Source organism: Vulpes vulpes, chromosome 3, assembly GCF_048418805.1.
Source record: "Vulpes vulpes isolate BD-2025 chromosome 3, VulVul3, whole genome shotgun sequence".
NCBI classification, from domain to species: domain Eukaryota; kingdom Metazoa; phylum Chordata; class Mammalia; order Carnivora; family Canidae; genus Vulpes; species Vulpes vulpes.
In genome coordinates, this window is record NC_132782.1 from 7,956,690 (window position 1) to 7,970,098 (window position 13,409).

General features: G+C 37.4%; 1 protein-coding gene across 12 annotated transcripts in view; it reads left to right on the forward strand.

The window, feature by feature from the left end:
* The first annotated feature begins 3,554 nt into the window (after window positions 1–3,554).
* Window positions 3,555–13,409, forward strand: part of SLC4A10 (solute carrier family 4 member 10) — a 289,593-nt gene continuing 279,738 nt past the window's right edge. For 11 of the 12 annotated variants that reach the window (XM_072751726.1, XM_072751733.1, XM_072751735.1 and 8 more), the window contains exon 1: window positions 3,563–3,995. In XM_072751726.1, the coding sequence (XP_072607827.1) occupies window positions 3,948–3,995 (48 nt within the window). In that variant the 5' untranslated portion in view covers window positions 3,563–3,947. Of the gene's footprint in view, window positions 3,996–13,409 lie in introns of all 12 variants that reach the window. The other variant, XM_072751727.1, reaches the window with a different exon arrangement.

Below are 13,409 nucleotides of genomic sequence, written 5' to 3' on the forward strand. Positions count from 1 at the left end.
TATCAGGTTGGTGGCTAAGAACATCTGTAAAAAGTAAGATTTGCCACCTTTCAACTCTAGTATTACACAATGAGGTACATTTGGGAGTGGGCATTTCTTACCTTTCCTAAATAGTCAGATGTCATCATTTTTTTAAGTTGTCAAATAAGAGTTTGGTTATTTCTTGAATTTGTCACATTCAGTTAAACACTTTTAGATTCATAAATCAGGGCAGCCCAGGTGGCTCAGCAGTTTAGCGCTGCCTTCGGCCCAGGGCCTGATCCTGGAGACCCGGGATCGAGTCCTGCATCGGGGTCCCTGCATGGAGCCTGCTTCTCCCTCTGCCTGTGTCTCTGCCTCTCTCTCTCTCTCTCTGTGAGTCTCTCATGAGTAAATAAATTTTAAAAAATCTTAAAAAAAGATTCATAATCAATTAAATCTACATTAGATACTTTAGGTCGTTCAGAACATTTATGTAGCTCCCAAAGGATTGAAGTACAAAGGAGATAACACTTCAGTAAATGATATGAACAGTGCTCTGACACATTGATGTATGTGAAAAATAGTCACTTAAAAATATGAATCTTGAATTAATAATATTATCAACAACAGAGTATGAATGTTCAGAATATATTTCTGATCCTGTTGCCTACCTAAAGTTCAGTTCTTTTGTACTAAAAAAGGTCAAAGCACAGGACGTTCAGATCTAAGCCAGAACCCAATAGTACCAGGACAAAAAAGTGTTTTCTTGAAGTACTAGTGTTGGCAGTAACCTTTAGAATCCAATGTCTTCTTCAAATACAATTAGATGTGTCACTTAAAATATTATCTCTAAGATAAACACCGTATTAATGTGCATATCTTAACCCCCAGGGCTTAAAATAGCAAAAGGAGGTAGAAATTGAAAGGACATTGGCTCCATGCTGACTTGCGTACTTGGGGGATTAGTAAAATTTGAGGTCAGCAAAAGTCCCAGGATGCAGGACAGATCAAGGAAGGAAGCGCACCATGGTGGCTGTGTTCCTTTTCTATTGGCCACTGCATGGGCAGCTGGAAAGGAAGGAGGGTCTTCTGTTTCGTGCTTTCTGTAATTCTTCTTTGCATGATTGGCTTGTGGCCAATTGCTACTTTTATTTCATTCTTCAGAGAGGAAAATTCCACATGCATATTGATCAGTATAACAGGGAAGAGCATCAGTAGCACAGTGCCTCACACATAGTAGGACTGACTGAATGAAAATCAGACTGTTGTCTCATTCCAGGAAAATATCTGGAACATTTGGTTCTTTGGACGCATTCAGTTTTCATAATGCTTAAAGTTAGGTTTGAAACAATAGCAGTCAAATTGTGCTAATGAAATCTTACTGAGTTTGTAAATAAAACAGGCTGAAGAAGACCTCAATTTTAATCTAGGATCCAAGGAAACTTGACTGTTATGGAAAGAGCTCTGGACTTGGAGAAACGTAGATGTTACCTGGGGCTAGTTTTAGAAAGTATATACCCAGCTCCTTCTTCTAGCCTCCACTCAGGACATATCAGAATCTCCAAGGTGGACAGTATGTAGCTGGGGGTGAAAAAAAAAGCTGCTCATACAAGTTGGATTTTCTCTTCCCTAACCTCTGTGTTCTTTTCACTTTCTGTGTTTGAAAATGAATAGAGAAGTTGATTTCCAAGGGCCTATCTGGTTTTGGTTTTGTTAGTAAAACCTATCTGGTCTATGGTTTTGTTAGTAAAAATTCCACTCCCTAGTGGTGCTTTTCTTTTCCCAGAAGTTATCTATTCTATACTTATCTTCTCCACTGGGACTTGTTTAGTATGTGGATATATTTTCTCAGGATATGGGTCTTCATTCTAGTCTTTAGAGTGTAAGAGGTAGTGGATTAAATGAGGATCACTTTCCTTCCCCAACTTTTCTTTTTGCTAAGCTAGCATTCAATATCTTGGATCAGAGAACTATAGTGGTATGGGCTTGCTTGATCTCTAGAAGTAGAACATCTGCTGTTGAAACTGGCTAAGTCCTGTTATACTGATAGAAATAGTAGCTCTAGTATAATAGTGAACACTCAGGAAATAGTTGTTCCAGCAAAGTCCCTACATGGTTTAATAATGTATTACTGTAGGAAAATATTGATTAGATGTAATTTAAAACACTATCTTATTTTTATTTTGGCTCATAGAATACAAATTCAGATATTTTCCTAGTTATATTTGAATTCTTTTTGAACAAATATAAACTGGATGACCTAGGGTTTCCTAGTGAGATAGAAATAATCTTTCTAGAGAGGTTCTCACTTTTCTTCTAATAAGTTTTTTGTGAGTATACTATACTATAGTATAGTATAAAAACTATAGTTTTTTGTGACATGACTATAGTCATGTGAGTGGAAGGGGAGCTTTTATTTATTAGTCCATGGTAGAAAATCAAGTTGGGCCCCAAATTAGCAAATTCCCAATCAGCACCTTGTTATTTAAGTCCTTGGAATCATCTCTATGTGCTGTACACAAAGTTGCTACTCAAATAATCATTATAGTTTTCCAAAATATGTTTTCTGATCATCAAAATAATAGTTTATTATAAATAATTGTATTGAGAAGATAAACAGATTAAAGTTATTAATAATTTCACCTATGAGGAATGTTGTGGAAAATTTTGGTGTGTTGCTGAAAATAATTTAATATTCACATCTGGTGATGAATGCTTTTTAAATCTGGTGAAAATCTTATTTAACATAAACCATTTTAGTAATTTTTAATCATGTTCTTTCAACCCCTTTTCATTTGTAACCTCTGTACTCTGTTTGGGATTCAGTGACATATGGGCTTCATACTTAAAATACTCTAGATCTATAATCAGTTCTAGGAAATATGTGGCCACTCAACAACCATTATCAACTCCTTTTCCCCACAAAAGAGTTCCTCTGACTCATTTTCTCTCATGGATTAGAGAATCCTGTACTCCTCTTTTGTTGAGACTTTTGTGGCAGAAGGGTACATGCTTCATCTACTCTCGTGCTATTCATTGTCTTTTCAAAATGCTTTAGTATCCAGGTAATTTCTACTTTCAAAATACTTTCTTTTTTAAAAAAGATTTTATTTATTTATTCATGAGACAGTGAGAGAGAGAGAGAGAGAGAGAGAGAGAGAGAGACAGGCAGAGGGAGAAGCAGCCTCCCCGCAAGGAGCCCGATGTGGGACTCGATCCCGGGACCCTGGGATCATGCCCTGAGCCAAAGGCAGACGCTCAACCATTAGGCCCCCGCGTGTCCCTATCAAAATACTTTCTTCCCTTATTATTTTTGTTGGGAAATCATTGAAATATGTATTTTATTTGTGATAGTGCGTGACTTACCAAGTCTCTCATAATTAAAGTATTGCAAGTACCTGTCTGCCCAATTCTTATGGAGTCAACCATGACTTATGGGATTTTTGTTAATGCATAGTTGAGTCTCAGTTAAGACATATCAATTTTGGTGTCCTCTGTTTTTAAAGACCCTCTGCGCTCAGAGCAGGACATTTAGTACCCCTTACTAACATCCTTTTATTTGAATAATGTGTCCTATGGGGTTCTGGGAATGCAGTGAATTGCCTCAGATTGTTAAGACCTGGCTGAGCTGGTTGGAGTCCACCCTGGACCAGTCTGTATGGGAAGTTAGCTCTTGGGGGAGATCCTTCGCGCCCACCAGACTTGCGGCTTTGCAGGCTGTATTTGACAGCAGCAGCCAGGTGTGGGCAGTGACACAGGGCTTGGGAGATCTCTGTCCCCGGCCCCGGGGATCCGAGGCGTTCAGTGCAGAACCTGGCCGGCAGCCCGAGTGAGTAGGAGCCATGTGACTGGTGAGTTGGAGTGTGCAACCTCCTCCTGCTTCAGAGGTACCTGATCCGAATACTAAGCAGAGCGAGTGCCGGGCCGGGTGTAGGACACTGAAGACACTGCAGAGGAGGGTGCTTATTCCAGAGGCATTACAGGACATGGAGATTAAAGACCAGGGAGCTCAAATGGAGCCGCTGCTGCCTACGGTAAGAGACCACCTGCTGTCACAGATTAACCGCGTTTGCTGCGAAACCTGTCAGGCAAGCGGTCGCCGGCTAGGGTGATCGCGCTTGGGGTGGTGGATGGCTCCCTCGGCATATGGACAGGGGTCTCCTCCCATCTCGGGTGACTGAAATGCATAACGCAAAGCACATGATTTTCCCCCCCTCTTCTCAATATGGATGCACTATGGTGATGAAATGTCTCATGTTTGCTGCTGTTGGAGGAGATGGCCGGGTTTTAGCAGCAGGGGCAGCTGTGTGTCTCTCGTCCTGCTTGTTTCTGCCTCTGTGTTTCTCAGGCTGTTCAGTGGAGGCTGAAGACCCTGCAAAGAAACCCCCTCTCCCCTTTTTAAAAATCATATTCCATTCATGCTAAATTTTCTCCCTATGCCTCATCCCCCTGGCAGTGAGGTAAGGGAATCTGCTGCTGTTGCAGCTCTAGAGATTTAGTCTGCAGAAACCAGGGGAAAGGAGAACAGGAGGATTGTGTGTGTGTGTGTGTGTGTGTGTGTGTGTGTGTTCTCTGTCAGTCTCTCTTAAAAGGAAATGTGTCATAGTTCACATATAAAGGAGGTGTGCATTGACCAGCAGACAATTCAGCTTTGAATATATGAAAGGCTCCTGAGTTGTCATTTAGAAAAAGCCTGTTTATTTCTGGGTCTTCAGACACCTCCCTCGATCTAATTCTTGGGTAAGTAGTTGGTTTGCTTATCCTCTCCACAATCTCTCTGGCTGGCTCACAGACTTTGTAGCTCTTCAGGCAACATCTTTCTCAGCCGGGAGCAGCTGATGTTGCTGTGTTCAAGGAAAAAAAGAAAACAACAACAACAACAGTATTTTCTTGACGCAACAGAGATGCCAAATGCAAGCTTTCAGCCATCTATCAGCACTATCATAGCTCAGAGCAGCAGACATCTCCTCCCTGCACCAAATCAGAAAGAGGGGCTGTTCTCAGCTGTCTGTTACTCAGGTTGGTGACCCACCTTGCAGGCTAGGGACTGGCAGCAAGCTGTCCATTTCCAAGTCCATTCCTAGGCTTTGAACACATCTTTACATCAAATGATACCTCAGGGGGAGTGGGCAAATGCCGGGCCACTGTATTTTTAGGGCCTTACCTCTCCTGCTGGGCTCAAAATCTGCAAAAGATGCCAGTTTGCATCCCGGAATTGGCTGTGGCTACTGAGCATGCTCAGTTCTCCTCAGGACGCTAGATTTGGGCCGGGAGGGAGCAGGAGGATGGGAAGGATGCAGGCATCACCACCAGGAATGGAGCCTAAATGAAGAGCAGGGGCAGTGAGGGGGAAAAAAGAAGAAGCATATCAATTAGTCTGTCTGCTTAAAAGTAGAGACATTCCTTTAGGGATCAAAGTAGATTTGTTTTGTAAAAATGAGAGTAAAAGATTTATCTATCTTCCCAAACTTGAATAGATACATAAATTAGGATCCTGTGGGTATTCAGAATGAAGGATGGAAAGCATATCAGAGAATCATCCTTCTTTGAATAAAAGGAAGGGACTATGCATAGGAATTGATGGATGGAGATTCAGAAAAGGTTGAGATATAGGGAAAAAAACCTTTTCTTTTTTTTTTTAGAGGAAAGGGGTTTGGAAGTTGTCCTAGAAAAGCAGGCTGAAGTCAGTTTGATGTGGCATATGAGCTGTCACTTGTAGGTAACACTTAAAGGGCTTGGGATGAAATGAGGATCAACTGGAGAAATTTAGAAGGGGACAACATTATTGGGCTAGAGGGGTAATCAGCATGTAGCTTAAGAGAATAGAGAAAATACAAATTTGACCAGAAAAGGAGATTAATAATCAATCTGGTGGGAATTTTTGAAGAGTCAAAGATTGCATTTTATGTGTATAATGGCTTGTACAGAATAGTTACAAAGTTGCATAGTTTAATGACAAAAAAAAAAAAAAGATCATGCCAGCAGTTCATTATATGAAAAATAAACTTGAGAGACTAGAAAATATGCTGAATTACTGGTCTAATTTTATACTTATATAGTATTTTCACCTTCTCCAATTGCTTTTATACATTTTTTTTTTTTAGTTTTTAAAACAATCATGTTAAGTAAAACAGGTTTTATTAATTTAAATTTTAAAAATGAGAACTTGAGGCACAGGGAACTGGAATAACATGTCTAGGGTCACACAGTATTGAAGCCAGGACTAGAATATAGGTCTCCTGAAACTAGTTCAGAAAAAAAAAGCACTATTTTTTTTTACATTACATTATTAATCAGGCTTATCATAATCAGATCCTGGACTGGAGTTTTTATACTTGGAAGAGAAAGGAAGAAATGGCTTTGGATTCTGTTTTAGAAAATTAATCAGATGACTTTGCAAATAATTATGTAAGAGGCAATATGGCATAGTATTTAAAAACATAGTCTAGTAGGTCCCAGCTATTTATTTATCTCAGGGAAGTGGTAAGCTTTACTTTCTTCAACTGAAAAATGGGAAGGGAATGGTACATATCTCTTGGGTTTTGTAAGGACTGAATCAAATAACCTGTGTGAAGTATCTGTCATTTAGTAAGTTCTCAATAAAAGTTAGCTGCTAATAGGGAGGAAAGGGAGAAAAAGATTCCTTTTAAGTCTCCCAGGTTTGCCTTCATTTATTGTATATAAAATACATTTTAAGGGTGTGAGTGAAGGAGGAGGTCCTGACATATTTCCTTTTTTCTCAGTCCTCCCCAGGGAGCTTTAAAGATAATGCTCTTTTGTTGAGCAGGGCATCTTTGCATTTTAGAGGTTCTTGTCACTCTAAGGGTTAGGATATTCAGTTCTTCTAGGCCCAGAATGCAGTCTGGCTTTGATAGCACCTGTTTTGTCGGAAGCTATAGATCAAGCTGTGATAGAAGATTCTTTCATTTATTAAAAGCCTGTTGTTGGCCAAACATATTCTTGAGGCTGGAAATATAGCAATGAACAAGATGAACAAAAACCCTGCCCACATGGGGCTCACAATCTAGCTAGTCTAGAGCTAGAGCTTAATTTAACTTTTTGAGAAAATCTACTGTTTTCTCCTCAAATATTTAATCACTGTTATAAGCTGTTTGACACAGGTAGATACGGAGACTATATGTAATACTAATGATAGTGATATCACTTTAGTAAAGATAGAACCAATCTTTTGAAAGTATGAAGGCAGGAATTTAGGATATCGCATAGGACTTCATGTATTTCACTTTCGGTGTTGAGTTGGCTTCTAGTAGTAACCTGACAATCTTTAAATTACTAGCATGGAAGAGACTCCTAAGAGAATATTTTTACTACAAATTTTTTATCTCATGCCATTTATTTTGGATGATATTGTAGGGGTTCCATGTTGGATCCCTTCTGAAATTCTGATGTCCTAAAGGGAATTTATTTTAAATTTAACTTGCTTATGAAACTGTCCTGAGGTATGGAACTGAAGATCACTTTTTAAAGGTACTTTGTTGGTATATAGTAGATGGGGGAATATAGCACCTTTTAAAATGTGAATTCTGGATTTCCAAATGGCCCAGTTTATTGCTTTGTGAAAAAAAGTTATGAAGAACCTCCATATTATTAAATTAGGGAAAGAGAAATGGGACTAAAATGTCCAAGTAACAAAAATAATACCTAGGTTGACTACATAATATTGTTTTTTTTATTTTACATGAATTGAAATTTAGATTATAATACTAATTTAAAGAAAACATACTCTCATGCTAATACATAGAGAGCAAGATGCAGTATAAGAAATCAATTCTCATTTCCCCCCTTATAATTTGAATTATCACTCTACAATGGTGAGTGACTATAGAATTAAATATATGTACAGAATGTCAAAGCTGCTAATGAGTGGTAGGGTCTAAAGCCTACAAGTATTAAGTTTATGACAGTGTTGAGGTCAGATGAGGAAGTGAGATAGTTTTTGATGGAGAAATAGAAAATATCTGGAAAAAGGTCTGGACAAAGGTCTGGAACTCACATAGAGTCAGTGAGCATGGCCAAAAAAATAATCACACCTCTAAGGCATTTCTTTCTAACCTTGAGATGATGGTTGCTTCAGAAGTCTAAACTGGACATGGACTATAGCACCTAGAGCGATGCTTCAGGTGAATGGGGAAATGGATGCCAGTCTCAACACTTCTGTGTAGAGAAATCCAGCCTTCCTTTCTCATACCCAGGGTACATGACATTTGATTATTTGACTTTCTATGAAGATACCACTTTCAATCTGTATGGTAATATTAGTTAAGTTTTATTTATTTTTAGATAAATATAAGTTAAAATTCTAATATATATCCCACTTAAAAGAGTTGTTTCAGATACTCCTTGGGGGTATGTTGTTTGTATTTAGAATAAGGCAATAACTAGTATTTAATGCATCTATTTGATGGAACCATAAATGTTTTAGTCGGAAAAGGACTATAGAGTTCAATTGCATATTTTGGACTAATTCCTTAACTCACACATGGTGAAACTGGGCACCAGAGAGATGAGAAGATGTATTTAAGGGCATTCTGCTTATACTATTTAATGGCAGAGCATGGCCTAGAGTCCAAATCTCTTGATACTTTCCACCTTTGTATAGTCCCTCTTCTAGCATAGAGTAAATATCTGAGTGCCAGATTAAAATCATGATGGTAATTAGACAATCTTTATGATTTGTTTAATAGATACTGCTCAGTACTAATAGATACTGCTCAAGTTCACACTAAGCACAGACATCTCTAGTGTTCATGATAATCCTGAAAGGTTGCTAATGTTATCCAGCCTTACAGATAAGAAACTGGGCCTGAGAAAATTGAGTAAGTTACCCAGGTTCACATAGCTAATAAATACTGAGTTAGGATTTGAGAATATTGTATCTAATTAAAAAGCAACTCTTTTCTTTTTAATCAGAGTCAATTAAAAAAAGGAAGACCATTATAAAATGGGCTTTCTCATCTACATCTTCAAAAGCAAAAGCGCTATGATATAGGACGTTATAAAATGTAAGGCACTGCAGGCCACATATTGCATGATTCCATTTATATGAAAAGTTCAGAAGAGGCAAATCCTTAGAGACTAAAGTAGATTAGCGGTTGCCAGGGTCTGGGACAAAATTGGAGAGTGATTGTTCACATCTACTGGTTTCTTTTTTGAGTGATGGAAATATTTTGGAGTTACATAGTGGTGATGTTTGTATAAACACTGTGAATAATACTGAATTGTATCTTGCAAAATGTTGAATTTTACTTAAAAATTGCAAAAAAAAGATAAGTTATTGTTTAATCATTATCACTAACAGAGAAAAAGTTGAGGATCCATGCAATTCTTTTTTTTTTTTTTTGTAAAGATTTTATTTATTTATTCATGAGAGACACAGAGAGAGGCAGAGACATAGCCAGAGGGAGAAGAAGGCTCCCTGTAGGGAGCCTGATGCAGGACTTGATCCCAGGACCCTGGGATCATGCCCTGAGCCAAAGGCAGGTGCTCAACCGCTGAGCCACCCAGGTGTCCAAACAACTCTTATGTAAGTCATATTTATATAAATCAAGAAGAGGGAGGGATGCTTAGGTGACTCAGTGGTTGAGGGCCTGCCTTTGGCTCAGGCATGATCAATCCCGGGTTCCCGGGTTCGAGTCCCACATCTGGCTCCCTGCATGGAGCCTACTTCTCCCTCTGCCTCTCTCTGTGTCTCTCATGAATAAATAAATAAAATCTTAAAAAAATCAAGAAGAGGGAAAATAGAATATTCATGAAAATTTACAACACCCCCCCACATATATACACATATACACACCCTAGATAGTCTCTAATATAAAATTATCCTTTTTGTCAAGACAATGCTGAGGTTGGTCAAGGTTTCCATAATCTATTTGCAGACCTAGGGGTCTTTTGGAATTTATCTTCAAAGATGAGTTAAGAGAGTAGATAGCATACCCTAAGTACAAGAGAGGAAGAGAACTATTTAACTTGGGTCAAATTGTTATTTTCTTCAAATCATTTTTCTGAACTTTCTCATAATATACTTTAAAATTTAACATAAAAATTCAAAACAACTAAATTTCTAGAAAAATACTTTTTTTTCCCCATTATACCTCACTTTGTGTTATCAACACTTAAGGTCATTGATGGTTTAACCTCATATAGTTATTATGTTACTATAGTTTATAATAAGTCAAACTCCAAAGAAAACATCTATTCATTATCAATCATTTATAGTGATTTTCAAAGTATGTTTCTTCTTAGATCTTATGATGCTTAAGGAGATTTTTTTTACATATCATAATATATACATACATGTAATTTATATATCATAAATGCTCCCATTCTAAGTGCACAATTCAGTGATAGTCAATAAATTCACAGAGCTGACCAACCATCACTGCAATCCATTTTAGAACATCTTATCATCCCCCAAAGCTTCTTCTAGCCCATGTGTAGTTAACATCCACTTCTGACCCTATGCAATAATTAGTCTACATTTTGCTGATTTGCCTTTTGCCTTTGTAGATTTGGCTTCTCTGCACATTTAATATAAGTGGAATTGCAGTAGGCAGTCTTTTGCATCTGGCTGTCTTCACTGAAGTGAACCATTGTTGACATTCATTCATGTTGTAGCATGTATCAGAAGTTTGTTCCTTTTTATTACTGGGGAGTATTACATTGTATGGATGACAGACATTTTGCTTATTGAGAGTTTGGTCGTTTGTATAGTTTGTAACTTTTGGCTATTATAAATGATGATGCTATAAATTTTCATGCTGTGTGTCTCCGTGTAGACATATATTTACATTTCTCTTGGGTGGAGTCCCATGAGTGGAATTATTGGATCATATAATGAGTTTATTTATAATGTTCAAAGAAATTGTGAGACTCTTTTTCAGTGAGGTTGTGCCATTTTATATGTACCAGCTGTATCATAATATAAGGGTTTGGCTTCTCCACATTTTTGTCAACACTTGATATTGTCTGTCTTTTTGACTAGTCATTCTAATGAGTACGAAGTGATATGCTGTTGTGATTTGATTTGCATTTTCATAATGACTAATTGTCTTAGTCCATTTTGGTTACTATAACAAAATCCCTAGACTGGGTGGTTTATTAAAAGCAAAACTGTATTTTGCACAGTTCCGGAGGCTACGAAGTCCAAGATCAAGGAACAGCAGATTTGGTATCTGGTGAGAGCCTATTCCTGGTTTATATAGATGACCATCTTTCAGCTTTGTTCTCACATGGCACAGGGGGAGGGGAGCTCTCTGGGGCCTCTTTTATTAAAGACCTAATCATCTCCCAAAGGCCCTACCTTATTATACCAAGGCTTTGAGGGTTAGGTTCCAATATACAAATTTTGGGGAAACAGAAACACTCAGTCTACAGCACTAATGGTGTTGAATATCGTTTTATGTGCTTGTTAGCCATTTGTGTATCTTCTTTGATGAAATGTCTATTAAAATATTTTGTTCATTTTCAAATTGGTTATTTGTTGTCTTCTTGACTTATAAGAGTTTTCTTTTATATATATGTATTGGATACAACTTCCTTGTCAGAAATATGATTTGCAAATGTTCTCTCACTGTCTGGTCTTGTCTTAACTTTTTTTTTTTTTAAGATTTTATTTATTTATTCATGAGACACACACACACACACACACACACACACACAGAGAGAGAGAGAGAGAGAGAGAGAGAGAGAGAGAGAGGCAGGACACAGGGAGAGGGAGAAGCGGGCTCCATGCAGGGAGCCTGACATGGGACTCGATCCGGGGACTCAAGGACCACGCCCTGGGCCGAAGTCAGGCGCTAAACCCCTGAGCCACCCAGGGATGCCCTTGTCTTAACTTTCTTAATGGTGACTTTTAGAATACAAAAGTTTTTAATTTTGACAAAGTGCAATTTATGTTTTTTCTTTTATTGATTTTGGTTTTGGTATTGAATCTAAGAACTCTGCCTAAACCGCGCTTACAAAGATCTTTTTATTGTATGTTTTTTCCTAGGTGTTTTATAGTTTCTGTTCATACATGTAGTTCAATGATCCATTTTGAATTAATTTTTGTGTATGGTGTGAGATTAGAATCTAAATTCTTTGCATGTAGATAGCTAATTGCCCAAGCACCTTTTGTGGAAAAGGCCACCTTTTCCATTGTGTTTTCTTGGCAGCTTTGTTGAAAGTAACTATCAGTAGAAGGTTATTTTTTCTGGGCTCTGAGTTCTATTCTGTTTATCCATGTGCATTTCCTTACCCTAATACCCCATTGTCTTGATTATTGGAGTTTTATAGTAAAATGTTCATCTTTGTTCTTATTTTTCTAAATTGTTTGGCAATTTTAGGTCCTCTGCATTTCCATATGAATTTTAGGATCTATTTATTGATTTCTATAAAAACCTTGCAAAGATTTTGATACAGATTATTTTAAACTTACAGATCAACTTGGGGAGAATTGCCATCTTGGCAATATTGAGTCTTCCTAAACATATATATGGACTGTCTCTCTATGTATTTACATCTTAAATAATTTCTTATGGCAATGTTTTGTAGTTTTATTTTTTTTAGTGAGGACTTCTATGTACTATATCTCCTAAGTACTATATCAAGGATGACACAAAAAATTCTGGATACCATTTACATACAAGTCCCTATGTTAAGCGTAGGCCATTTCCAAATAGTTCAGGACTCCAGAAGTCTTCTAAGAGGATGGAAATAGAGATTAAACTACGGGATTGAGTGGGATAGAGTGAGAATGTATTATAGCCAAGGACTTGGTATGGTTTTGACTTAGTGATAAAGTTGATACATCAGTATCAAGACTTGATCATTCATCATGAAAATTATGCACAAGGATCTCATAAACAAGTTTTTTCTTAAGAAGAATTTTCTCATTGCATATTGAATGTGTTAGGTTGCTGGAGTGCCTCCAACACTTATTTGTACCTATGCTTCTTCTTGCTTATTCTGAGAAACCAAGATTTTAGAGAAAGTGATTGCTTCCTAATGACTTTTTTTTTGTTAATGTGGCTTTGATATCAAAGATGATAACATAGTCTTATCCAGGCACATTCCAGAAAGCAAGTGCCATAGAAAGTAGTTAGGTATATAACAACTACCAGATGGAGTGAAAACATAGCTCTGCTGCTGAAGCACATTTCATTATTGTTAGATTCATTCTGTTCCTTACGTTAGTACAGAGGTGATTTTCTGTTGGTATTTAAGCTGCTCTTGGAATAAGCCTATCCAAACTCTTTGGATTTGCGCAGAAACAAGATTGTGGTTAAAAAATGGAAAAACATGTAGACATCAAGACATAGACTTAATATATAATATAATTTGTTATTTAAGTGCATACCATGTACTTCTTGTTTTATTAATGAATAATGTTATGATATAAATGCCTTCCAAGAAATCTGATATTATATAATATTACAGAGCACTTCCAG